General features: G+C 38.6%; 1 protein-coding gene across 2 annotated transcripts in view; it reads left to right on the top strand.

Annotated features, from left to right (window-relative positions):
- The window catches only part of LOC126481246 (cell growth-regulating nucleolar protein), a 72536-nt gene that overhangs the window by 28478 nt on the left and 17332 nt on the right, over positions 1-26726 (top strand). Inside the window, exons 3-5 of one of the 2 annotated variants that reach the window (XR_007587537.1) lie at positions 2516-2744; positions 18260-19304; positions 19391-19496. Coding sequence is in view for 1 of the 2 variants with exons in the window: in XM_050104861.1 (XP_049960818.1) it covers positions 2516-2744; positions 18260-19304 (1274 nt within the window). In the remaining variant the exon portion in view is untranslated. The remainder of the gene's footprint in view (positions 1-2515; positions 2745-18259; positions 19305-19390; positions 19497-26726) is intronic. The other variant, XM_050104861.1, reaches the window with a different exon arrangement.

Raw genomic sequence — 26726 nt, 5'->3', positions numbered from 1 at the left:
TATATTGGCTACATTTTCTACACTGCACCATAATACTGAAAGCAAAGAGTTTGAGAGATCACATTTTTCATTACAAACTCTCCAAATTAAGTGCAATAGGTTACTTAATCTCAAGGTATAGTACTAAAACAATAAAGAAAAGACCTTTGCCTCATTGTCAGGTTGCTTCCTTAATATTAGTTGCTAAGGGCTGTATAGATAGAAAACTTTTGAATGCTTAAATATTTGTTTTCAGTTTTCTGTAAAAAAAGAAATGTCCCAGAAACATCCAGAAATTGATGCACCTTTGCTTTGATTACATAAATATATTTTTTGAGATATGCAAGACGGCAAAATCTTCAGTTTTGGCATCTCATCTCCGTGCCTCATGCAGCCAGCCATGTTTGACAAGGTTACACATATAAGTACGATACAGCAAAACTGTCTGAATATGATTCTTGAGAAAGAACTGTAATTGGTTGGTGGCTGGCTCCACCACGTGACTTGCTGTAATGTCAGTCACAGAGTAATTGAAGTACAGTATGTGTGATATCCAGGTTGAGGATAGTAATTGACAGCAGTGTTAATATGGTGACATGCTTAATATTAATTCCTTGATGGCTTCTTTGAAAAGAACGCTACAGATGTCTCTTTTTCTCCAATCAAAATTGTGTTCTCTACTGTTCAGATTACCGACAGTATTTTATATCATAATGTGTCCTTTTGTTTTCTTTGGGTTACTTTGCAGTTGTACCACCCTCTTCATTAGGGTAACTGTGTTAGGAGATCAATAGTAGGGATTTATGTAGTGTGACTATCTCTCTTAATATATGCTCAGTACACTTACATAGATCATAAGCAAATTGCATCTGAAGGTGTTCATCAGTGGAAACAGGTGCGTGGTGCTTTGCGGTTTAGTAGTTGGCAGCGAGTAGTGTATGTGAACCAGAAATATAAATGAATCCTCAATATCATTCAGTTTGCTGTCGTAATATCGCCACCAGCGATCATTTTTAACTTCTGTATCTTAATATGCCACATTCACAACAAAGCTTAATACTTTTTTGTATGTTGAGTTAATCTCAAATTATCTGTAGATGCAACTGAAGAAATAACTCACTCTATCATTTAAATTGGTGGTATTAACATGAGTTTGGATCCTGAGATGTACATGCAGTATTTTAATCTCGGCTTGGTAGTAAATTCTTGTAACAAGAACTCCCCAAATCCTACAGTTGGTTGCTAACTCAATGTGGTTGCAGTGTTGGATCTCAGAAAGTATGTTAAAAATCTGCTCCAAAAGTCAATTATTCACCTCAAGATATTTTAAATAAGTGCATAATTCAAGCTTAGTTCACTGAGTCCAACTTAATTCACACTAGATCAATCTCCTTCATCATACTTTTCTAAAATCAGAGGGAGATTGGGTTGCCAACTAAGTGAAGAAGGAGATTGGTTGCCAACTAAGTGAAGTTACATTTGACTTTCCATTCAAATATCCAAGCTTGAAGTTAATTACATTCTTTCATAAAATCAAAATAGATATCCAATCCACACGCTTCCAAAAAACACACCTAAGAATCTTCAGATAAATTTTAAAACTGCTCACAACATTTTATTTGCATCTTCTTGTACAAATAATTGTTACGTAACTTCAACATAATGTCATACAGTGTGCATATATGTAATCCAACTGTACTGTTCTAGTCCGTGATACAAACTCATCTAGGCTGTTTGAATACTAAGCAGATTTACAGTTTATAATTTAATTTTTTTATTTCTCAAAAATTGGCATTGTGAGAATGTGACTGTCGTCACAGTCTCCTTTTTGCATTGTTTATGAAACAGAAAAAAAGTCACTTGTAATTCACTGATAAAGAATACATTAATTAACAATAAAACTTAATAGTTAAAATATTCACAATCTTTACAAACCACATATCACTGTCGCTGGCAAGAAGATAATCACCTCATGAAACTTTTTTGTCGCATTTCAACTTGTAATAGTGGAATTACTGCTTTTAACTTGACTTTGTTAGTGTATAAGTATTGCATGTTGATGGGTAGTTCTTGGTGGTTCAGTTCCGTATTTAAGAAGAAAAAACAATTTCCTGGCTTGCTGTTGAGGGAAAGTGATCTGTGAGGATATGGTCATGAGCAAACTATCCAACCAGGTACGTGGCCACCAATATACTATAGACATGGGCACAAGGACAGCCAGTCTCAAAGTATTTTGTACTGCTTTATGTAGTTGACATAAATGACTGCTTCGCAACCTCTGTTAATCGTTTCCCATCTCCCTCTTTCCCATCCTGTTCTCCACTTCTCCAAGCCCAGTTTTCTGAATAATTTTGCAGCCTGGAATGGTCACTGCACCATTCCCATAATGGCCCTGCTTTCACTCTCGTCTAGACCCTGTTCTTCACTTCTCCTGTTGCCATATACTTCCATTTAACTTTTATTGCATTATGCTGAAAAGTTGCTGTACTTGTCAGTTGATAACCGTATGTTATATGCCTTTTTGTTTTATTTACAGAGGTAATGATTATGTGGCTCATACAAAATGCATAACGGAAGATGAAAAATATTCAGCAAAAGGATTTGTACCAAAGCCAAACTCTAATAAGGGTGAATGTAAGCAGCACGAATGGCTTGAAGTCGTCAGAGGAGTCCAATCGCAAGAAAACTTACCAAAATGTTTGAAGACTGTGTTAGACAGTATTGTTAAATTCGAAAATGTTCCAAGAAAGAAACCAAAATTTTTGGTGAGAAGCTTTTTATATTTATAAAAATTAAGCAAAACTATATTTGTGGTGCAGCTCTCACTAATTAGAGGTGGTAACTAATTAACAAGCAACTGAAAAACGACCTACATTATTATACTTGAACTGGTTCTGATAGTATGTGGTAAAATCACACAGAATGCAGTTTGAAGAGAGTAATTATGGATGGGTTACTACTAAAATACTTTAGTGGTGCTTTGTAAACAATGTGTTCCCCGGGTGGTGCTAAATGCCAAGCACAGCTCGCTCTGGCTGAGGTCCCAAGTTTGAGTCTCAGTCCTGCACATATTTTTAATCTGACAGGATGTTCCAGTAATTGGAGTATATCTCAGATTGTCTTTTATATAGTAAAGAAGGCAGGCAAGATTATTTCCACAATAACTGCAGAGCAATGTAGATACCATAAATACCGTCAAGTGGTGCAGTAGCAGGACAGTTTTAAATCTACTGTAACAATTGAAAATTTATGGCATTTTATCTGAATGGTTAGCATTGATACTGTTTCATGTTTTTGCATCTTTGGTTCCATCCTCATTGATCCATTCATTTCATTGGGTTTAATGCATTTCATATAGAAGGATATTAGTGAAAAATGCTGCTACCCAGTAGTGCAAACAGGTCCAAAACGCAAAATTGCTCACTGATTTAATAGTGGAAGCAGAATTGAACACCACTTTCTATATTAGCATCTTCATGTGTACTCTGTAAGCAGTTATATTTGCATGTGAAGAGGAGTATATAATGTATCAGAATAATTTTCTTATTCTTATTTCAGGTACTTACCTCCTAAGGTAACCTCAGCCTTTGTCAGGTTCCTTCGGTTCCACTTGACTTGGCTGAATTTCAATAGCATTCACATGATGCCAGATCAAATAGTAGGTACCCGAACTATTCCCTACACCTTTGCATATATCCAGTTACTAGATGCCATTTCCTGAGTCTCTCCACTTTTCAAGTTAATTGCATTGAGCATGTTTCATGCTCTATAGGCATTATTATCTGATATAATCAGTGGAAAGGTGGTAAACAATAGTAGTAATGATGGTTTCACTTGCCAATATGCAGGTATGTCCTTCAAGCTCATTGTTTGATTCAGTGTGGCAGTTAGACTGTAATCCACATCACATTTATGTGCAGAACAAGTACTTGCGTAATTGACATTACCATATTTTTGTCTTGTTTACAACAAGATGACCATTTCTGCTCACGTTCAAAGTCTTTTTGAAAAGTGATGATATACTATGCCCTTGGTTTTGTATCCAATTTTATTGCACTAACATCACATTATGGCATGCTTTTATTATTTCACATGATAAATAATCTTTACAAATTACAAGATAATCAGAAAATCATTTGATAGAGCACAGAGTAGTGTTACAGCAAATGCACATTTTATTGAAATCCTACCTTAGTACACCCTTCACGTTATGTGGGAAACTGGATGACACCCTTTCCTTTTGTACACTGTGCAAAACTGAGTGTCAGTTCATGTGTTCTCTGTATCTGGATTTTTGCTGAGTGTTGGTTTTTGATGTTTTGTGTTCTAGGTTCTTGGTAGCAGTATTTGTGCTTATGTCAGTTTAAGTGCTAATGTCCACTAAATTGCTGTAGCGGTTGCACTATATTTGAAGTGTTCACTGCATCCTTGGTTCTTGAAACTTTGAGGGTTATACGTGTTGCTTTTTAAGTGTGACATTCAGTACCAACAGAAAATTGCAAAGACAAATCAGTAGCAAACATCTGATTAAAGGGATTCAGAAATTAACAGTTAGTACTTGTGATTACAACCTTTTAGATGTGTCAGTTTCAAGAGGCATAACACCAAATGAGATACTCACAGCTTATGAAACACTTGAAATTTCCAGTGCAAACCAATTTCAAACATGAAAACTTAGAACACAGAAAGAATCAATGAGTCAGTTGGTGTGCTACACAGGATGAAGTGTTAGTTTCAGATAGCAATTCCATTTACTGTCACGGACATCACAAGTCATTGAATGGGCAGAATTAAGGTTTCATTTTGCAAGGCACAAGCCAGCCTTTGGTCAGATCTGGGTTGCTTAAAGCTTTGAAGAGAAGATACGGAGGATATTATGAAAAATCTTTCGATGAAAATTGCTTTCAGTGATGTCCTCAATTTCCCAAGGAACTCGAGTACAAATGAAAAACTGCAACATTATTGACTGCTGTTGAGAAAAGGTCTCTACTGTCTAGCCTGAGAATATATTCTCGAGTCTGAAGCAAATAACAGCACGATTGTGGAATTGTTGATATGCTGTAAGATGTGCTAGAAGATGGTTCCATAGTGCAACTCAACATAACCTTGAGTACCAAAGTCTGAAACCTACACATAGCTGTACAATGAAGATTTTGTACTAATTATCAGACCAAAATTCTTGTTGAGAATGTACTAACTGTATGCGCATGTGCAGTACACGAGTTATTAGCGTATGGTTTTCAGTTAACAACTATCTTGTACGGATGACTTGTACCACGATTTCATTTGTGCCTTCAGTGCCTTCAAACAGGGGTGATCTTCCTACCATGGATTTTTTAAGAAGGCACGTTGGGAAGTTCTCTTTAGTGAAATTTATTTATGGCAGAAGTATTTCACAATGCTTGTTCAAGTGGTGTGGAGTTATTCTTGATTATACTGTTTCTGGAATATTGACTGCATTTGGTGAAAAAAAAAAAATTTTCAAAGATCAAAGGTCATAAGAAATTGATGGAAGTGTGTAAAAATAATTATTGGAACATTAATGGAGCTGAAGGATCAGAAAATTTTTCAGAATTTGGTTGATTAGGTTCTCAGTTGTATGGAAAAGGCACTGATGTCTTCATTATCACACTACATAATCATCTGTGAAAAGCTTTGTCTAATGTCACTATTTTGTAAAGCGATTGATTTCCTCTATGAACAGTCAGATGGATAAGCATTTTTATGGATGTAATTGATTATACTGGGTGGCCCAAAAAGGATGGTCGGATTTGAACTGCGTAGTACCATTGAAAGGTGAGGAGGGGGGACCACTGCCGGCCGTCTGCAAGTCGGCCATTACACCCAGTTTGCCACGAGATGGCGCAGTGGACGGTCGAGCATCGTATTTTTGCTGTGGAACAGTTTTTCAGAAATGATGAATCGTTTATTACTGCGCAACGATTGTTTCGACAACGTTTTGGTGTAGCGCGTGATGGACCCATTCCAGATCGCAGATCCATATCACGTTGGGTGACTGCATTCCGGACAACAGGGTCTGTCAAAAGTGGTAAATCTACAGGGCGTACACGTACGGCAGTTACTCCACAGAACATTGATGATGTTAGAGCGTCAGTGCTGCAAAGCCCGCGTCGTTCCACTAGGCGTCGTGCTCAAACTTTAGGCCTCAGCCGTAGTTCGTTGCAGCGTATTTTAAGCCGTGAGTTACAGTTTCACCCATACAAAATTATGATCACGCAAAAGCTGTATGATCGTGATTTTGAGCAGCGAAGACGATTTTGTGAATCAATGCTTGACATTTCGTACTCTAATAATGATGTTGTGCTTCTTATGTCAGATGAAGCCCATTTCCATTTAGACGGCTATGTCAATAAACAAAACTGCAGGTATTGGGCAGCAGATAATCCCAGAGAATTGCACCAAAAGCCTCTTCATAGTGCTAAGGTAACAGTCTGGTGTGGAATTTCAAGATTGGGGATTGTTGGTCCTTATTTTTTTGAGGAGAACAACGCTACAGTCACAGTGAACTCGAAACGTTACGTTAACATGCTACGTAGCTTTTTGGTGCCGAAACTGCGAGAGTTACATGTAAATCGAGATCGAATTTGGTTTCAACAGGACGGGGCCACGGCCCACACAGCCAATGACTCCATGTGTGTTTTAAGGCGGATGTTCCCCCACCACATCATCTCGCGTTTTGGAGATGTCCACTGGCCCGCGAGATCACCTGACCTCTCAGCCTGTGATTTTTTTCTTTGGGGATACCTAAAGTCAAAAGTCTACGTAAAGAAGCCCCGAAACTTAATTGATCTGAAGGAGGCAATCAGTGCGGAAATTATGGCAATTCAAGAAGAAACAGTAGTGAAAGTGATGGAAAATTTCGAGGAAAGACTTGTGGAATGCATCACCGAGGAAGGACACCATCTTCCGGAAGTCATTTTCCGTACATGATTTTTTGTGGTTAGTTCTTGTAATTGGGTGCCTGGGAGCATTTAGTTACGTAATTGAATAAAATTAATTTGTAAAACTGATGGAGTTATAGTTATTTAAAATGTGACCATCCTTTTTGGGCCACCCTGTATTAACATGATAGTCTTTAATTTTTAGCTTGCTGCATTGAACACATTTTTGACAAGAGAAGTCAGTGTGAAAATAGTAGAATGTGAGCTTAGAGAGCTTCCCTAATGAGCCATTCAGATTGCACCATTCATTGACTAGTTCATAATGATTAGCTGTTTCTAGGTTCACCAAATATAATTTAAGAGGTACAGTAACAGAGTGATAACCTTGTATGTGCTTGCTCCCTTGACTGTTAATAATAATAATAATAATAATAATAATAATAATAATAATAAATTAAAGATCCCAATACCGCAACAGATAAATGCAGACTTTGCAAACAACAAATAGAAACAGTAGATCACATCACAAGTGGATGTACAATACTAGCAAATACAGAATACCCCAGAAGACATGACACTGTAGCAAAAATAATACATCAACAGCTTGCCTTACAACATAAACTTATAAAACAACATGTTCCCACATACAAGTATGCACCACAAAATTACTGGAGAATGATGAATACAAATTATACTGGAACAGAACCATTATAACAGATAAAACAACACCACATAACAAACCTGACATCATACTCACCAATAAAAAGAAGAAATTAACACAACTAATCGAAATATCCATACCCAAAACAACAAATATACAAAAGAAAACAGGAGAAAAAATTGAAAAATACATCCAACTGGCTGAGGAAGTCAAGGACATGTGGCATCAGGATAAAGTTGACATTATACCAATTATGCTATCAACTACAGGAGTCATACCACACAATAGCCACCAGTACATCAATGCAATACAGCTACATCCAAACTTATATATACAACTACAGAAATCTGTAATTATTGACACTTGTTCAATTACCCGAAAGTTCCTAAATGCAATGTAACATATACCATACAGTTAAAAGGAAGTCACGTTTGATCAAGGTCCGCGTCACTTTCCATTTTTAACCAGACTTAACGTCTGAGAAAGTAAAGAAAGAATGAATAATAATAATAATGTGCCGAAAAAGTTGGGCTACAAATTTCCTTCCAAAAAACCAAATTCATCTGCTCAAAATTTGAAACTCAAAAACTGACTACAAAATATGGACAAATTGAGAGAGTTCCATTCTTTAAATACTTAGGCGAGGTCCTAGAACCCACAGGGGGAGAGAAAACTGCACAAAAAGTTCGACTGGAAAAACTGAAAAGAGCATACTGGAAAACCCACAACATCTACAATAAAAAGTGTCTCTCCATTCACTGAAAAATACGACACTACAATATAGTAGTCAAGCCCGAAGCACTATATGCCAGCGAAACACTCACACTCCATAGAAAAGGTGACCCGGAAGGCATCCTGAAAGAGGAACGCAAAATTATCAGAAAGATTCTTGGCCCAAAAAGAACGGAAGATGGATACAGGTTACAGTCTCGGAAAACTCCAGAAAAATTATCTAACCTCGCCGCAGACATCCGGAAAAGAAGACTAAAATTTTACGGTCATATCCACAGACTCCCAACACCCAGACTCTCCCACAAAATTTTAATATACATTGAAAAATTGAAAACCATACCCTGGATACAAGAAACCAAAACAGATCTAGCAAATGCACAAATAAATTCTTCAGAAGTTATAAACAGAAATGTATACAGGCAAAAAATCAATAGTTGGAAAGTACAACCCGAGAATGAAGTTTGCAAGAGACAGGGGACAAAATGGACAGAGGAAAGAAAGAGAATTCCTTGGGGAATGAATGAGAGAAGTTTGGAGAATTAAAAAATTGAATCGGAAAAGCTTTGCGTGATCCGTATGGGTCCAATCGCACATAATAATAATAATAATAATAATAATAATAATACCAAAAAGCTTTTGATAGTGTACCCCACTCATGGTTACTACAAATATTGGAAATATATAAAGTAGATCCTAAATTGATACAGTTCCTAAACATAGTAATGAAAAACTGGAAAACCACACTTAATATCCAAACAAATTCAAATAATATCACATCACAGCCAATACAGATTAAGCGTGGAATATACCAAGGAGATTCATTAAGTCCTTTCTGGTTCTGTCTTGCTCTGAACCCACTATCCAACATGCTAAATAATACAAATTATGGTTACAATATTACTGGAACATACCCACACAAAATCACACATTTGCTATACATGGATGATCTAAAACTACTGGCAGCAACAAATCAACAACTCAACCAATTACTAAAGATAACAGAAGTATTTAGCAATGATATAAATATGGCTTTTGGAACAGACAAATGTAAGAAAAATAGCATAGTCAAGGGAAAACACACTAAACAAGAAGATTACATATTGGATAACCACAGCGACTGCATAGAAGCGATGGAAAAAACAGATGCCTATAAATATCTAGGATACAGACAAAAAATAGGAATAGATGATAGAAATATTAAGGAAGAGCTAAAAGAAAAATATAGACAAAGACTAACAAAAATACTGAAAACAGAATTGACAGCAAGAAACAAGACAAAAGCTATAAATACATATGCTATACCAATATTGACCTACTCATTTGGAGTAGTGAAATGGAGTAACACAGACCTAGAAGCACTCAATACACTTACACGATCGCAATGCCACAAATATAGAATACATCACATACATTCAGCAACAGAAAGATTCACATTAAGCAGAAAGGAAGGAGGAAGGGGATTTATCGACATAAAAAACCTACATTATGGACAGGTAGACAATTTAAGAAAATTCTTTCTAGAACGAGCAGAAACTAGCAAAATACACAAAGCAATCACCCACATAAATACATCGGCTACACCACTACAATTTCATAACCACCTCTACAACCCTTTAGATCACATAACATCAACAGATACAAAGAAAGTAAATTGGAAAAAGAAAACACTACATGGCAAGCACCCGTATCATCTAACACAGCCACACATCGATCAAGACGCATCCAACACATGGCTAAGAAGAGGCAATATATACAGTGAGACAGAAGGATTCATGATTGCAATACAGGATCAAACAATAAACACCAGATATTACAGCAAGCATATTATTAAAGATCCCAATACCACAACAGATAAATGCAGACTTTGCAAACAACAAATAGAAACGGTAGATCACATCACAAGCGGATGTACAATACTAGCAAATACAGAATACCCCAGAAGACATGACAACGTCGCAAAAATAATACATCAACAGCTTGCCTTACAACATAAACTTTTAAAACAACACGTTCCTACATACAAGTATACACCACAAAATGTACTGGAGAATGATGAATACAAATTATACTGGAACAGAACCATTATAACAGATAAAACAACGCCACATAACAAACCTGACATCATACTCACCAATAAAAAGAAGAAATTAACACAACTAATTGAAATATCCATACCCAATACAGCAAATATACAGAAGAAAACAGGAGAAAAAATTGAAAAATACATCCAACTGGCTGAGGAAGTCAAGGACATGTGGCATCAGGATAAAGTTGACATTATACCAATTATACTTTCAACTACAGGAGTCATACCAGGCAATATCCACCAGTACATCAATGCAATACAGCTACATCCAAACTTATATATACAACTTCAGAAATCTGTAATTATTGATACATGTTCAATTACCCGAAAGTTCCTAAACGCAATGTAACATATACCGTACAGTTAAAAGGAAGTGACGCTTGATCAAGGTCCGCGTCACTTTCATTCCGAACCAGACCTAAGGTCTGAGAAAGGAAAGATAATAATAATAATAACTAACCAGGCAAAATAGTAGTAATCCTCTTAAAAAAGTACACTAGCCACTTTGGAGTGCTGTCTGTGGTGTAGAACTGGTACGAGGTGGTCATGTGACCCTCTTCTGCTGATGTAAGTAATGGCAGTAAAGTGGTGAGTGTGGGATAGTCAGTTGTATGAAATAAACGCATTAAAGGTACGTTTACACTGGGATACATGTATCGCGACATGTATGAGCGACATGTCAATATGACATATCGCGATACATCACCTCATACAAAAATTCACGGAACTTGTATGCGGACCCTCGAGCTCATACATGTCGCGTATACATTTTGTATATCGCTTTTTGGCCATATACGCGACATGTATGAGCGACATTTGAAGAACTCGCGCATGCGCAGTACCATCATTTCCTGTCGTCTTGTCGCCTGCCGCTTATTTTGACGATTAGCGCATGCGTAGTACCAGGCTCTTTGGTGGCTGTTTGAGTTTTGGAGGTGCCGACTATCGTTTCGACGTTAATGTATCTGCATAGAACATCAAAAAGTGCCATATGCAACATTATTCTTCGTGTTTGCGAGGCTACTGTGCAAGTTTTATTCCAAGAAGTGAAGGTAAAAGTTTTATATATATCAGAGTATGTAATACATTCTATAATTTTTTCATGCATCTGGCACGTATATCAATTTTTTGCTATTATTCCGGCGGCCTCGCGTGATAATGTTGACAGCGGATGTCGACAATCGTGTGTGAGACGTTGGCATTAGCAATCGCGCGACAATGCAAATGTTTTGTAATGAAATCTTCGTTTCAAGAGGAATCCCCAGTGGCCAAAAAACGGAGTGTTACTGCCAACTGATCCTCTGGTGGAATCGCTTCCCAAAAGTTTGTGTTGGTTTTGGACACAAGAGGAGCCACAAGTGATAACAAACCGCGGAAATCCTCCATACTCATCCTAACATAATTTCTAAAATATGCGCCATCCTTTAGCGTTAATTCGCGAGAAACTCTCTCTGCCACCATCTACGCTTCCTCCGCCTTTTCTTCCTATCATCTTCCAAAAGAGCAAGTGTACCAACACATAAAAATGTGAAATCTTCCAAATCGTCGTCGAAAGCTATCGCACAGTGATTCATATCAACCAGTGTAAACGCACGCTCATACATGTATGAGGTTGATACTTGTCAACTCATACAAGTCGCGATACATGTCGCAAAGTCGCATATACATGTATCTCATACATGTGCCGATACAAATGGCAGTGTAAACGCACCTTAAGATCGATTGCCGAGGAGAGATAACAGAAAGAATCTCTCGTGTTCTGATGTGTCTGTGATCACACAGTGGATGAAGTTTCCCATTTGTTGGTGTATCAACCCAGTCTTTCCAGTGTGTCCACGAGAAGTGGTGTAGCACTTGCAGCCATGTAACGAGGTGTAACAACAACAGTCGTAAAGAAATCTTAACTGAATGGGGATCAGAGGATAACTTCGCACTTTATCTGATACACTCGGGTTCAAATCTGACAGTAGTTGCTGCTCTCAGGAATGCGCATCCATCTCCTCCAGTTTCTTAGCAAACCTTATGAAAGGAACTGAAAGCAGTTGACATTAGGTGTCTGGTACCTTGCAAAAGGTAATTGCATGCTGAGTACTTAAAGCAACACTCTTCAATGGACCGGACAACTCAAACTGAATAGTAGCCAGCTGAAGGTCTGCAGTATAGTCTGACAAATAGCAGTTTTGCCTTGTTTGTGCAACTTGTCAAGTGTGCCTATGGCCCAGTGTGTGAAGAGTAGATCTGGCTGGAGGTGGCTGTGTGATTTATTTAGGGATGTTTTTTTTTTTTTTGTGCAGCGAACTGGACCCACTCATTCAGGTTACCATGAACATATTTATTTCAACATACTCGGTGACAAACATCTTCACGATGGGCATATTATTAACACACCCCTCTTCCCAAGTCTTTGCAGTTCTAATTGCATAGGATCCTTGTTTGATGAACACTCAGGCACATTATTGCTGCTTGATCGATCTGCTAAACTACCTGATCTTAATACTGTAGAAAGCATCTGACACTGTTTGGAACAGCAAGTGAAGAAACACATTAGTTAGCACAACCACAGCTTGATAGCTCTGCGGGATCTAATAACTGATGAGTGGCTTACTTGGATATGGAATACCTAAAGAAAATACCTGTCAGATTTAGGCCGTTGATCAAGGCTAGAGCTCTTGTTATATAATAGTAATATGCTGTCTCCTGGATAGTTTGCTAATTTGTTCGTCTGGTATACATGCTTGTTATCTGCAGAAGTTGTGACAAGTGTTAAGTTTTTCTTGATGTAAAGAAGAAAGGAATTAAATAGAAAAATTCTTATAATAGTAGGTATGTTAATGTGTGCATATAGATTACCTTAAGATTATGCATGGTATTCTGGACATTGTCACTTCACATTAATGTAAGGAAGAAACGTGGAGAAAAGATGGCATTAATTTTCCATGAGAATGTTAGCAGAATTGTTTCCTGGTACTCAGAAAATGAATCAGTGTTATAAAATATGTGCTCACAGAATAACAATAGCAACTCTTGAAATACACCCCGTCTTGTACAAGGGACTACTGCAACCTTAAGAAGACATATTGAATAATAACGGTTTGGCTGCTCTTGTAAATAATTTATGTATTGACCGCTTCCATAGCATAGGAGCCACATTATCAGGTTATATTAGAAAAAGCGTTCACTACAATTGTGTTCGAATTATAATTACAATCACTAGTGAGATTTAGAGCAAATTACTTACATGATGAATCATTACATTGAAGTTCCAACATGGACGGGACCAGTCATTCCTTGTCTGTGAATAAATGAGGCAATTAACAGATTGTTAGCTAAGCAGAAAGCAGGGATCCATGGTTCCTCAAGCGTGCTTAAAATATTGTTCTATAAACCGTAAGAACAGTCAAGAAATGTGTTCCCAAACTAATGCAGTAAAAAACCATTGATGGGCTAGAAACCCAATTAAAAATCCAAATGGATAACAGTAGACGAAACCTAATAGATTAACCATTGGATACATGGGCATAATCCACCCTGAGGCCTAAAAAGTAAGGAAATTGCTGGAAATATCAACAAGAACCCACTTAGTAATAAAAACAGTATAAAGGCAGTAAATGATGTGGAAATTTGCTTGAAAATGACGTACCATAAATACAGCAGACTGCAGTGCATGGAAGTGCTGGTGGTAAAGTGGTCAGCTATAGACAGAGTGGTAGGCTGCGTCAGTGGTGGAAATCGGTTTTGCACATGTGCAGTGGGGCAGTGTGACCTATAGAAATTTGCATGGCATGGTTACATTCATTGATAAAAAATGTTATGCTCCTGCCCCAAATAACATAATAGAACAGTCACAGGTGACAGAAATATCAGGGGAAAAAAAATCAGTTTGTCATATGTTAAATAAGCACATAATGAGAATAACATTGGCAAAAAACATTATCAGAATATAAACGTACAAAATCATTGAGGCATGCTGGCCACTTTCCCTCCTGCATCTCTATGTACAGCAATCTTCTGTGTTTACAGTATGTCATTTTCACACAAATTTCCCTATCAATTGTCACCTTTATACTGTTTTTATTACTAATTAGGTTCTTGTTGATAGTTCCCACATTTTCAGTACTTTTTAGGCACTCTGTATGGGTGGTGTCTGTGTGTCCAATGGTTAACTGGTTAAGTTGGACTTATTGTTATCCATTTGGATTCGTGTTAAATTTTTTAAATTTTTGACAGGGTGTTCTATCCCTTTATTGGTTTTTTGTTGCATTAATTTGCAAGGATATTCCTTGATGGTTCTTAATTTTAAAAAAAGGCACACCTGGGGAATTTGGGACCCATACTTTCTGCATACCTGATGATTGGCTTATTTTGCCATTTTTTTTTTTTCATAAACAAGAATGCATGGTCCTGTCCTCATTGCATCTTTAATGTCATGATTCACCATGTAAGTAATTTGCGCTGTTTATTTGCTGTTTATTTTTAACTATAATTCAACCACAATTGTAACAACGCCTTTTGTAACTTAACAGATTTAACCTGATGAAGAGGCTTCTGAGCTATGAAATCAGTCATTAAATAAATTATTTATAAGATAAGCCAAACAGTTATTATTCAAGAACTTTTGAAATATATTGCAAACATTTCCCCAGCTTGGAAAGATCAGCAAAAGGGTTGAAATTTAACTGCTGAATATAAGCATATTTGCAGCTGTACAATCAGTTTTATGATTTATGCTGTAAGGGCATATTCAGTTGACATGAATACAATGAAACTTTTATGTTGAGATATTGTGTTTTGTCAGAGTTTCGTTGAAGTACCATTGTTAGTGTATATACGAAAGTTGCTGTTCAGTCTTATATTACCAACATGTAGCGATATTCTACATCTACATACATAACCCACAATCCACCATACGGTGCGTGGCAGAGGGTACCTCGTACCACAGCTAGCATCTTCTCTCCCTGTTCCACTCCCAAACAGAATGAGGGAAAAATGACTGCCTATATGCCTCTGTACGAGCCGTAATCTCTCTTATCTTAACTTTGTGGTCTTTCTGTGAAATGTAAGTTGGCGGCAGTAAAATTGTACTGCAGTCGGCCTCAAATGCTGGTTCTCTAAATTTCCTCAGTAGCGATTCACTTTCCTCTAGAGACTCCCACCCGAGTTCCTGAAGCATTTCCGTAACACTTGCGTGATGATCAAACCTACCAGTAACAAATCTAGCAACCCGCCTCTGAATTTCTTCTATGTCCTCCCTCAATCCGACCTGATAGGGATCCCAAACGCTCGAGCAGTACTCAAGAATAGGTTGTATTACTGTTTTATAAGCGGTCTCCTTTACAGATGAACCACATCTTCCCAAAATTCTACCAATGAACCGAAGACGACTATCCGACTTCCCCACAACTGCCATTACAAGCTTGTCCCACTTAATATCGCTCCACAATGTTACGCCCAAATATTTAATCGGCGTGACTGTGTCAAGTGCTACACTAATGGAGTATTCAAACATTACAGGATTCTTTTTCCTATTCATCTGCATTAATTTACATTTATCTATATTTAGAATTAGCTGCCATTCTTCACACCAATCACAAATCCTGTCCAAGTCATCTTGTATCCTCCTACAGTCACTCAATGACGACACCTTCCCATACACCACAGCATCATCAGCAAACAGCCGCACATTGCTATCCACGCTATCCAAATTATCATTTATGTAGATAGAAAACAACAGCGGACCTACCACACTTCCCTGGGGCACTCCAGATGATACCCTCACCTCCGATGAATACTCACCATCAAGGACAACATACTGGGTTCTATTACTTAAGAAGTCTTTGAGCCACTCACATACTAGGGAACCAATCCCATATGCTCGTACCTTAGTTAGGAGTCTGCAGTGGGGCACCAAGTCAAACGCTTTCCGGAAGTCAAAGAACATGGCATCTGTCTGATACCCTTCATCCATGGTTCGCAAAATATCATGTGAAAAAAGCGCGAGTTGCGTTTCGCAGGAGAGATGCTTTCGAAAGCCGTGATGATGCATGGACAGCAACTTCTCTGTGTCAAGGAACTGAGAATATGTTCGAGAATCCTGCAACAAACCGATGTTAAGGATATTGGTCTGTAATTTTGAGGATCCGTCCTTCTACCCTTCTTATATACAGGCGTCACCTGCACTTTTTTCCAGTCGCTCGGGACTTTACGTTGGGCAAGAGATTAGCGATAAATGCAAGCTAAGTAAGGCGCCAATGCAGTAGAGTACTCTCCGTAAAACCGAATTGGAATCCCATCAGGTCCTGGCGATTTATTTATTTTCAACCCATTCAGCTCCTTCAAAACCCCAGGGATGTCTTATCACTATGTCCTCCATACAGGAATCTATACGAGACTCAAACGGCGGTATGTTTGTACGATCCTCCTGCGGGAAATACTTCTCAAATATTAAATTTAAAATTTCGGCTTTCACTTTGCTGTCTTCCGTTGCTAGGCCAGACTGGTCAGTGAGTGACTGGATGGAAGCCTTCGACCCGCTTACCGATTTTACGTAAGACCAGAATTTCCTTGGGTTTTCAGCAAGATCTTTTGCTAAGGTATGACGGTGGTAGTGGTTGAACGCTTTGCGCATTGCTTTTCTTACAGCAGCACGAATCTCTAACTAACTTTTGCCTGTCCTCATTCTCCCGATCTTTCTTACACCGCGAGTGCAACTGCCTTTGCTTCCTGAGCATTCTCCGAATAGCACTGTGAAACCGCGGTGGGTCTTTTCCATCCGTAACCCACTTTTTCGGCAAATACTTGTCCAATGCATGATTTACGATGTGTTTAAAATTTGCCCATAGTTCTTCCACGTCCATCGTACCAGAAGTAAATGAAGTTGATTCATTTTCTAGGTGGGATGCTAACAGCTACTTATTTGCTCTTTCTAGTAAGAATACTCTCGTAGCCTTCTTGGCCGACTTTTTAACTTTAGTAACCATAGTCGTAATGATACCATCATGATCACTAATCCCTGTCTCAACACTGACACCGTCGATGAGGTGTGGTCTGTTTGTGGCTACGAGATCTAAAATATTTCCATTACACGTTGGCTGTCGATTTAGCTGCTCAAGACAGTTTTTGGATAATGTGTTCAAAAGTAATTCACACGGCGGCTTGTCTGTACCACCTGTAATGAATCCATTAGACATCCCAGTCTATACTAGGTAGGTTGAAGTTGCCTCCGACTAATATAGCATGATCCGGGTACTTCTGCGATACAGAATGTGGACTCCCTTTGAATGATTTTAGAACTGCCACGGTGGAACCTGGTGGCCGGTAATAACACCCCACAATTAACTTTATTTCCCCTAGCCCTGTTAAACGTGTCCAAATAACTTTACAATCACACTCTACTTCGACCTCAGTAGACACAATATTTTTGTCAACTGCAGTGAAGACACCACCTCCTACGGTGTCTAATCTGTCTTTCTGATACATGTTCCAACCCTCACTAAATATTTCAGAACTTTCAATCTCAGGGTTCAGCCAAGTCTCAGTCCCGAGAATAATTTGTGCGCCACATGCTCCCTGGAGGGCAGTAAATTCAAGAACTTTATTCTGAACACTCTGAAAATTTACTGCTAATATCTTGATAGCTGAAGTGTCTTTATCATGGAGGATTTTTAGTAAATGTCTGTTGATCATTTTATAAATGTGTGTTAATTATGCCCAAGAATTAAGAAAAACTAATAAGATTTTCTTTATTTTTTGCTTCTAATACATTTTTATCTAAATTTTTCTTATTTGTGTAGTTTTCTTATTTGTGTACTTTTCTTATTTGTGTACTTTCTTTCATGTCTCCATACAAAACTATAAAATGATGGTCAAAATTTCTTCAAAATTATTTATTATTTTTTTCAGAACTTCTTAAAAAGCAATCACATCAAACTCGCTCCACATGATTTAGACCAGCTTTGGGATTTATTGGAGAAGGAGCATAAACGAGTGAAAGAAAATGTGGAAACATCTACTACAGACAAAGTTGTTGAGACAAAGAAAGAAGATTCTACTACAGATGTGGGTAAGGATTCCCACAAACAAAATGGAGACTTGTCTGTGGAAATAGTTGAAGAATGTGAAGCCACACCAAAGGATAAAACAAAGAAGAGGAAGAGAAAGTCAAAAGATGAAGCTATAGACATTACTGAGAAAGATGCAGATGAGAGTGTACAAGCAGCAGAGAAACAAAATGGAACTGCCATGGACATTGATCAGGAATGTGAAGATACAACAAAGAGTAAAAAGAAGAAGAAAAAGAACAAAACAGAAACTGTGGATGGTAGTGAAACCCAAGAAAATGGGAATTTACAAGCTGCAGGAGTACTAAATGAAAACACTTCAATGGAAGTTACAAGTGAAATTACACCAAAGGAGAAAGCAAAGAAGAAAAAGAATAAAAAAGAAAATAGAAGTGAAATTATGGATGATATTGAGAGTCATGCAAGTGGGAATTTTCAAGCTCCAGTAAAACAAAATGAATCCATCCCTATAGAAGTCAATGAAGAATCTCAAATTACGCCAAAAAGGAAAACGAAAGAGGATAAAAAGGAGACTGGAACTGAAGTGGTAGAAGGTGGTGAAACACAAGAACTTGAAGGAAAACAGGAAGATGTGACATTAACAAAAAAGCAGAAAAAAGAGAAAAAGAAGAGGGAGAAGTATGAAGCTGAACTAAAAGAAATTGAAAATAGTCAGTTCAATGATCAGCCTCTGGAGGAAGATGATGATGAAGGACAAAACAGAAAGAAAAAGAAGTCTAAGAAAGATAAAGATGTAAATGGATTAGATAACAATGTAAATATTGTCACAGGAGTGCATTCTGAAGAAGTGCCAATAAAACCTAAGAAAAAACGGCAGTTAGATGACCAGTTTGCTGAGCCATTGAAGAAGAAGAAAAAAGAACAAGGTAAAAAATGTATAATCATTAATTCATTATTTACAGTAATGCTGAGTAAATCAAAATTTCTGTACATTATTGCTTATCTGATCCAGGTTTAGACTGAAATTATTAATAATATTACCTATGGCAGCAGAGTAAAAGACCACGTGGGGAGTGCGTACCAATTTTGGATTGGAAAGTTCTGGAATGGGCTGTAAGGTACACCTTAAAAATCATTTTACACAAGTTTACTCTAGGGCTTTACCTTTCAAATATTTGCTTAAAGTGAATGTTAAAAATAGAGGGTAGTAAGACAGAGCAGAAGGTAGATGGAAGAAAATGTAGTCCTGTAATGCATGTTCTATGTTTTCCTAATTCAGGATGTGAAATCGCATGTCCTTTCGTACAGCAACTGAACATCTTATTACTTATATAGTAAGGTAAATTTGTTTGGCTAGATAGGCCCTGGGAATCAGCTGGTTGTATGTCCTTAAATGCCTCTGCAATCCTACCAGGGAAAGAGGACACACAATTCAATCATTGAGAGGTCAATCCTATTATAAAGGCACTCTGAAAAATTCCAGTGTTGCTGAAATTCTTCTATAAATTTAACATCATTAAAATTAACGAGTCTTTCTATTGGCTATTTTGTCCTGTTGTTAGTGTTTTCCTGTACTTCATTAGATTCATTGTGTCCCAGACTTTCTTCTGTTCTTACTTCACATTTTCTGTCTCCTCGTTTCACCTCGTTTCCCATAGCTAAGGAATGACTTTTAGAACTCTATAATCTCTGCTGGTCAAACAAGACGATACCTAAGCTATGGTTGAAGGCCAAGATAGTAGCTATCCCAAAGCCAGGTAAACCAAGAGATGATGCTAAGAACTATCGTCCAATATCGCTGCTGTGCTGCCCTTTCAAGCTATATGAACATCTTATCTTGAATAAAATAGCACCACAACTAGAAAGGCAAATCATTCCACAACAAGCAGGATTCAGACCAGGTAAATCTTGCACTGGCCAGGTCCTCTGCCTAACACAATACATAGAGGACAGTTTTGAGAAGGGAGAAAAAACTGGCGTGGTGTTTGTCGACTTATCAGCAGCTTACGATACGATAAACCACAAAATCCTCCTGGGAAAAATTTTCAAAATGACGGGAAATTACCACCTTACTGAAGTTGTGAGATCACTGATCTCCAACAGAAGATACTATGTGGAATTTCAAGAACAAGGAAGTCGCTGGAGGAACCAGAAGAACGGGCTCTCACAAGGTAGTGTTTTGTCCCCCCTACTTTTTAATCTGTATACAAATGACCAACCAGTTGGACCGACGACAAGAAGCTTTATCTATGCTGATGATGTAGCCATTGCATGCCAATCTAGATTAATCAAACAGATTGAGAGAAACCTAACAGATGCCTTAGAAGAACTAACTGAATATTACAACGGGAACCAACTTCGACCTAATCTAGCAAAGACGCAGACTTGTTTATTTCATCTAAACAACAAGGAAGCAAACAGGGAATTACAATTGGACTGGAACTCAGTTAAACTTCAACACTGCCCAAACCCAGTTTATCTTGGAGTCACGTTAGATCGAACATTGTCTTACAAGAAACATGTAGAGAAAACTAGAGCGAAAGTCAACACACGGAACGGCATAATCCGTAAACTTACCAACTCACACTGGGGAGCAAACCCTGAAATTCTACGTGCATCATCCCTGTCATTGTGCTTTGCTCCAGCTGAATATGCATGCCCCGTCTGGAGAAGATTGACACATGCTCAGAAGCTAGACGGAGCACTAAATGCCTCATGTCGATTAATCACGGGATGCCTGAAGCCTACAAACCGCGATCTCCTTTATATGTGTTCTGGAATAGCCCCCCCACAGAGCAGACGGCAAACGTTGGTGATGGCCGAACGAGGCAGGCAGTGCGAAGATAGAAGACATCCCCTGTACGCACATCAGCCAGCGGAGGCAAGACTTAAATCTAGGAAAGACTTCATAAAAGTTGAACGCCCACTAACCGAAAGTTAGTCTACAACTAGAGAATCAATGTGGAAACAGAAATTGGATAAAGACAGTCTGAAAAGTTGGAACATTAAAGAAAAACTTCCTGCTGGATCACAATTGGAATGGAGAGTCTGGAAGAGCCTAAATAGACTTAGATGTCAAATGGGAAGATCACAGGATAACCTGATCAAGTGGGGATACGCCGAAGAAGAGCCCTGCCAATGTGGAGGAAAACAAACCATGACACACCTGCTGACCTGTCCATCTTTACTGGCCCCATGCACTTTTCAAGACCTGTGGTTGGCCAACGACGCTGCAGTGAAGTGTGCCGAACACTGGAGAGAGATATGAGCCTTGCTTTAGACAATAATGACGACTTACAATATGGGAAGATCATGAATGTATACATGAATGAATAACTATCATTTACTTGTATTTGTAATTTAGTATATATAGCGTATTAATTAATTACAGATGTAGCTCAGACACGATTAAATAAATAAACCTGCTGAAAGTTCTAATCATAATTGCGAGAGCAGGAGGTTGGTTTTTGCTTCTTGCCCTTCTCCAGTTCTTTAGGTTTTGACTACTGGCAAATAAATGTTCCTCTTTTGCATCGAATAAAAATTTCTAGAATTTGAATTATTCAGTAATTTCACACAATATAGCTAGTGATATTTCCACCTAGACAGAGTGTAATGTGAGATACCATTCCAGTTAATTCCATTTAAAAAGCTTGTGTTTGTGTGGTTTTTTTTTTTCTTTTTTTTTCTTTTCTGTGAATACGAGGACTGTCCCAGGGAGCCGACCTGACATATAGATAGTGGTTCTTGTATTAAACAAATTACTGTGATGGAAAGTACAACCTTTATAAAGCTTAAATTTGAAGTTTGACGATTTTACGTTGTATAGTATTTGTTTGGCAACCATCAACAGTGGACGCTCTCAGCAAATTAGTGAATGTGAATCAAACTGGTCATTATTATGTCATACAGTACATTCATTTAAAAAGTCTTAGTCCAGCTAATGTTAAAGCTGAGCTAGATTTTTCTCTGCGTGAGTGTGCTCCTTCATTTACTAAAGTAAAATATTGGGTGGCAGAGTTTAAGTGAGCCCGTACAACCTGCCCTGGTGTGACCAAATGAGGTGAATATGCCAGAAATTATGAAGAAAATCCATAAAATGGTTTTTGGCGAGATCCACTGAAAGTGCGCAAGCTAGCAGGCATCATAAGGATTTGAAGGAGAGTTGGTTCAAATGGCTCTGAGCACTATGGGACTTAACAGCTGAGGTCATCAGTCCCGTGAAAGTGTGTCGTACACCGCATACTGACTGAAAATTTCATCATGAGGAAGCTGTGCACAAGATGGGTGCCATGTGACACAGTGGAACAAAATCAGCTTCATGAGGATTTTTCACTGCAATAAACCCAAGTTTTTGCATCAATTCATAACCATGGTGAAACAAGGGTCCATCACTTCACACCTGAGACGAAGGTAGAAACAGTAGATTGAAAGGGGAGAATTGGTTCCAAAGAAGGCAAAGACAATTCCATCTGTCAGTTTCTTTTTCTTCTATCTATTCACACGGGATAATTTTCATTGATTACCTTCAGAAAGGAAAAGCTATCCATGGTGAGTATTACACAAATTACTGCAGGGTGAACTCAAGCAAAAACACAGACTTTGCTAAAAATAAAGTTTTATTTAATCAAGACATTGTACCAGTTCACAAATCCATTATCACCATGGCCAAAATCAATGAGTTAACTTTGGAATTGCTTCCTCATGGATCCCATTCACTGATTTTAGCTCACTGATTATTTTCTATTTCCAAACTTGAAGAAATAGCTTGGTGACAATAGATTTGCCAAGAAAAGAGGTGAAGACTGCAGTTGAAGGCTATTTTGTGGAACTTGATGGTTCTCAGCATGATCACGCTATCAAAGCTATTGAACATTGCAGGGAAAAGTGTATCGAGCCAAAAGGGAGTATGTAGAGAAATAAATGTTTTTCCCAACATTTTTGTGTGTTCTTTGTTAGGTCAGGTACTTCTACGAAAGCCCTAGTATATGCATATCTGACAACACAGTACCCACTTTGATATGAAGTGTTCGTCTGGTGATATCAGTAATAATTTTGTAGACCGCACATTTTCTTCTCTTAAATGAAGACATGAGTGCAGTGAGGCTCCTCTTCAGTTGCCTTATTACAGTCATAGTAAGTAGTCCATTCAGTAAAGTAAACAAGAAAGTAGTCTGTGGTTTTTTAGTGATGAATAAACTTCCAGAAGTGTTGTTGAAACAGTTCTGAAACTTGTTTCTTTTTGAAACATGAGAACCAGCAACTCCTTTTGAATGGCTATGCATTTAAAAAACATTTTTTATGAGAAAGAATGCAATTTAAAATTGTGTTTCAACCTTGCATTACTTGTCTGAAAGATGTTTTGGTTCATAATGCTGCAAAAATATTCCAAGGTTTTTAAAGAATTCTATGAAAAAATAATTCATGCCTTATTAATTTTATTACAGTGTGAAATTTTTAAGTCGTTGTTTAGATTTTGAAACAAGAATGCACACAGTCATAGCCATGACACAAGAAACTATTTTTTTTAACATTGTTGTGATAATCCTCCTTAAAAAAAACTGCCGCTGTGGCTGTGTACTTTTTATTTGTGCTAAGCATTATTGGTTCTGATTTTAGAGCACTATGTGCGTCCCGGGGTTAATAAAATAATGTCTGAAGTCACCTCTGATATTACTGACTGAATGAAAATTGCAGTTGCATTATTGATGGCTCTTAGTTCTCAAAGAGGTTGGTTACATTGTTACTTTCATAAATAAATTTTCTGGAAGTGTTAGGATAGTGATCAAGTGAAGTACTGAAATTGCTGTAATTGAGATGAACTGTTTGTAATAAGAGAATTGAAAGTTTATTAGAATGGTTTCATAAATAGTACTCAGTGGTGTGTACTGTGAGCCTGAACTGAGTACCGAGCAGAGTCCTGGTCTAAATTTGCTTGAAACAAAAATATTTAAGTCTGTAGACGGACTTGCGAGCCCCACACAGTGTAGACAAAATTTTAAAAAGTACCTACGTCCTGAGTGCTAATGTTGAGCTGTTGGAGGCTAAATAAAAGTCCTGTTTGTTGTTCCACAAAATAATTCCTTAAGTCACACCTGGGGATAACACAAGCAGTTAAAAGTCCCGACCAATCCTCAATCTGCAGATGAGTCCAGATGGTTTGTCAAGGTCCCTTGAGGCTAAAATGTAAGAAATTCAAATTTGGTATGTTAAATGTTCTTGGAATTGCGCTAAAAAAATTGACGGTCCGAGGAACAACTACTGCACAGAGGGCTCACATGCAAATAATACCCTAAGGTGAAACAAATGGGTGGTAGGTTTGCTGCACAGGTCTGGTGTCTTGTGTGGTCACAGTTGTATCCCCTTTCAGTCTCAGGCTGTGTCTTTATACACACTCATACTGGACTTTCTGAAGTAACTGTAGACAATTTGCTTGAGTACAAAATAACAATTCATGCCAGCTAAAATCTAATAATGTAGGGGATGATGCACACGTTCATGCTGATTAATTTGAGATGTAGCAGTAAGATAATAGTTTGCTGACAATTGATAAAATTATAGTTAGTGAATTGGACAGTTTCATTCAGATATCAGCAGTAGTGGCTAAAAGTTATTAGTATGTTGTCACACATCATTCCTGCAGTAAAATGACTTCCCTTTCTTTTGGTACAGCATTTTATTCTCTAAAAGAACCCTAATGACTCATATAAAAGATGTATCATAAAAGTAGAAAGAAGAGAGCCATATTTGCCTCAGTATTTAGTCTGTAGCAGAATGGACAGGGACTTGTTTCTACCTGTAAAGTCTCAGTTTTTTGTTGAACATCATGAGGATAAGTTTGGGGAAGCGACAGCACTGTCCAAGATGAGAAGCGGTGCAGTCTTGATTCAGACAGCATCTCCAGCCCAATCCCAAGTGATACTCACTTGTGACTAGATGGGTGATATTCCTGTTTCTGTCACTCCCCACGAAAGCCTCAACATGGTCCAGGCGAATATTTTCCATTGCGACCTCCTCTTGCTGTCTGACTATGAGCTCCGTGCCAATCTAGAATGGTGGGGTGTTTATTTCATCTGACGTGTTTACAGGAGACCCAAAGACAACAGGGTTGCTACCGGTCCCTTCATCGTGGCCTTTGAGGGTGATTCATTGCCTGAAAAGGCCAAGGTGATAGTTTACCACTGTGACGTTGAACCATATGTCCCTCCCTCTGTGTGGTGCCTTAAGTGCTGGAAATTCGGGCACGTCTTCCCACTGTACTTCCAATGCCACGTGCCGAGACTGCAGACATCTACTGCATCCAGACACTCCCTGTGCGCCTCCTCCCACTTGTATCAACTGCTGAGAGCAGTAGTCCCCTGCTTGCCAGACTGCACAGTACTCCAAAAGGAGCGGAACATTATGGAGTACCCTGGACCAGTTGACCAAGAGGATAAACGTAAATTTGAATGATTACACCGCATTCGGTTGACGTCCACATATGCTGTAGCTACATTACCATCCCCATCACAGGTACGTCATACCACACTCTGTGCCACAAACAGTGGCCCCTCCGGGCCTCCAGAATATGTCCGCCCTCTTGGTGGTAGAGGGAAAATCTCCTTCCGTTGCGCCAAAGTACCTACTTCGGGAGCAAGGCCCCCCCCCCCCCCCCCAAACACACAGGACATCAGTCACCTCCCCCCAGTCGGAGAAGCAACAGCCTCCTCCAGCTTCTCTCTTGCAGAAGCGGTCCCTTGGGACCCTCTCTTCGAAGGTCTCCACTAACGCCACAGCAGACACTCGCCAGTGGCTAAAGGAGTCAAAAGCTGCTGGACAAAGAGCTTCATGGTCTTCCTCCATGCCTGGAGCTACTTCAGAGGAGTCCTCCCAGCATGCCCCTAAAGAGAAGCAAGAGGGCAAGCAAACAAAGATGTCTGTTAAGAAAAAGGACCTTCCAGTGGCCTCGGCACCACCACTCCTACCAGTTCTGCACCTGCTGATGGGGTGGAGATCTCAGCGTCCCCTTAGGACCTGGATGTCACTGATGCCTCGTCCACAATAGGAATGGATACAAATACTCAGTGGCAGCAGGTGACCCTGAAGCGTAACCTGCCTCCTTGCAAGCTTCATGCCTTCCCAGCCTCATGATAACATCATTCTCCAGTGGAATTGCTGCAGTTTTTTCCACCAACTGGCTGAGCTACGGCAACTGTTAAGCTTTACACCTGCTTTCTTCATTGCCCTCCAGAAAACCTGGTTCCCGGCAATGCGGACCCCTACATTTCACGACTATAGGGGATATTAAAAGAACTGTAGTGACTATAATAGAGTGTCTGGTGGAGTTTGTGTCTATGTCCTGAACTGGG

This window comes from Schistocerca serialis, chromosome 5 (assembly GCF_023864345.2).
Source record: "Schistocerca serialis cubense isolate TAMUIC-IGC-003099 chromosome 5, iqSchSeri2.2, whole genome shotgun sequence".
Classification (NCBI taxonomy): Eukaryota; Metazoa; Arthropoda; class Insecta; order Orthoptera; family Acrididae; genus Schistocerca; species Schistocerca serialis.
The sequence above is the reverse complement of the archived record's forward strand: the minus strand, read 5'-3'. Positions and strand labels throughout refer to the sequence as shown.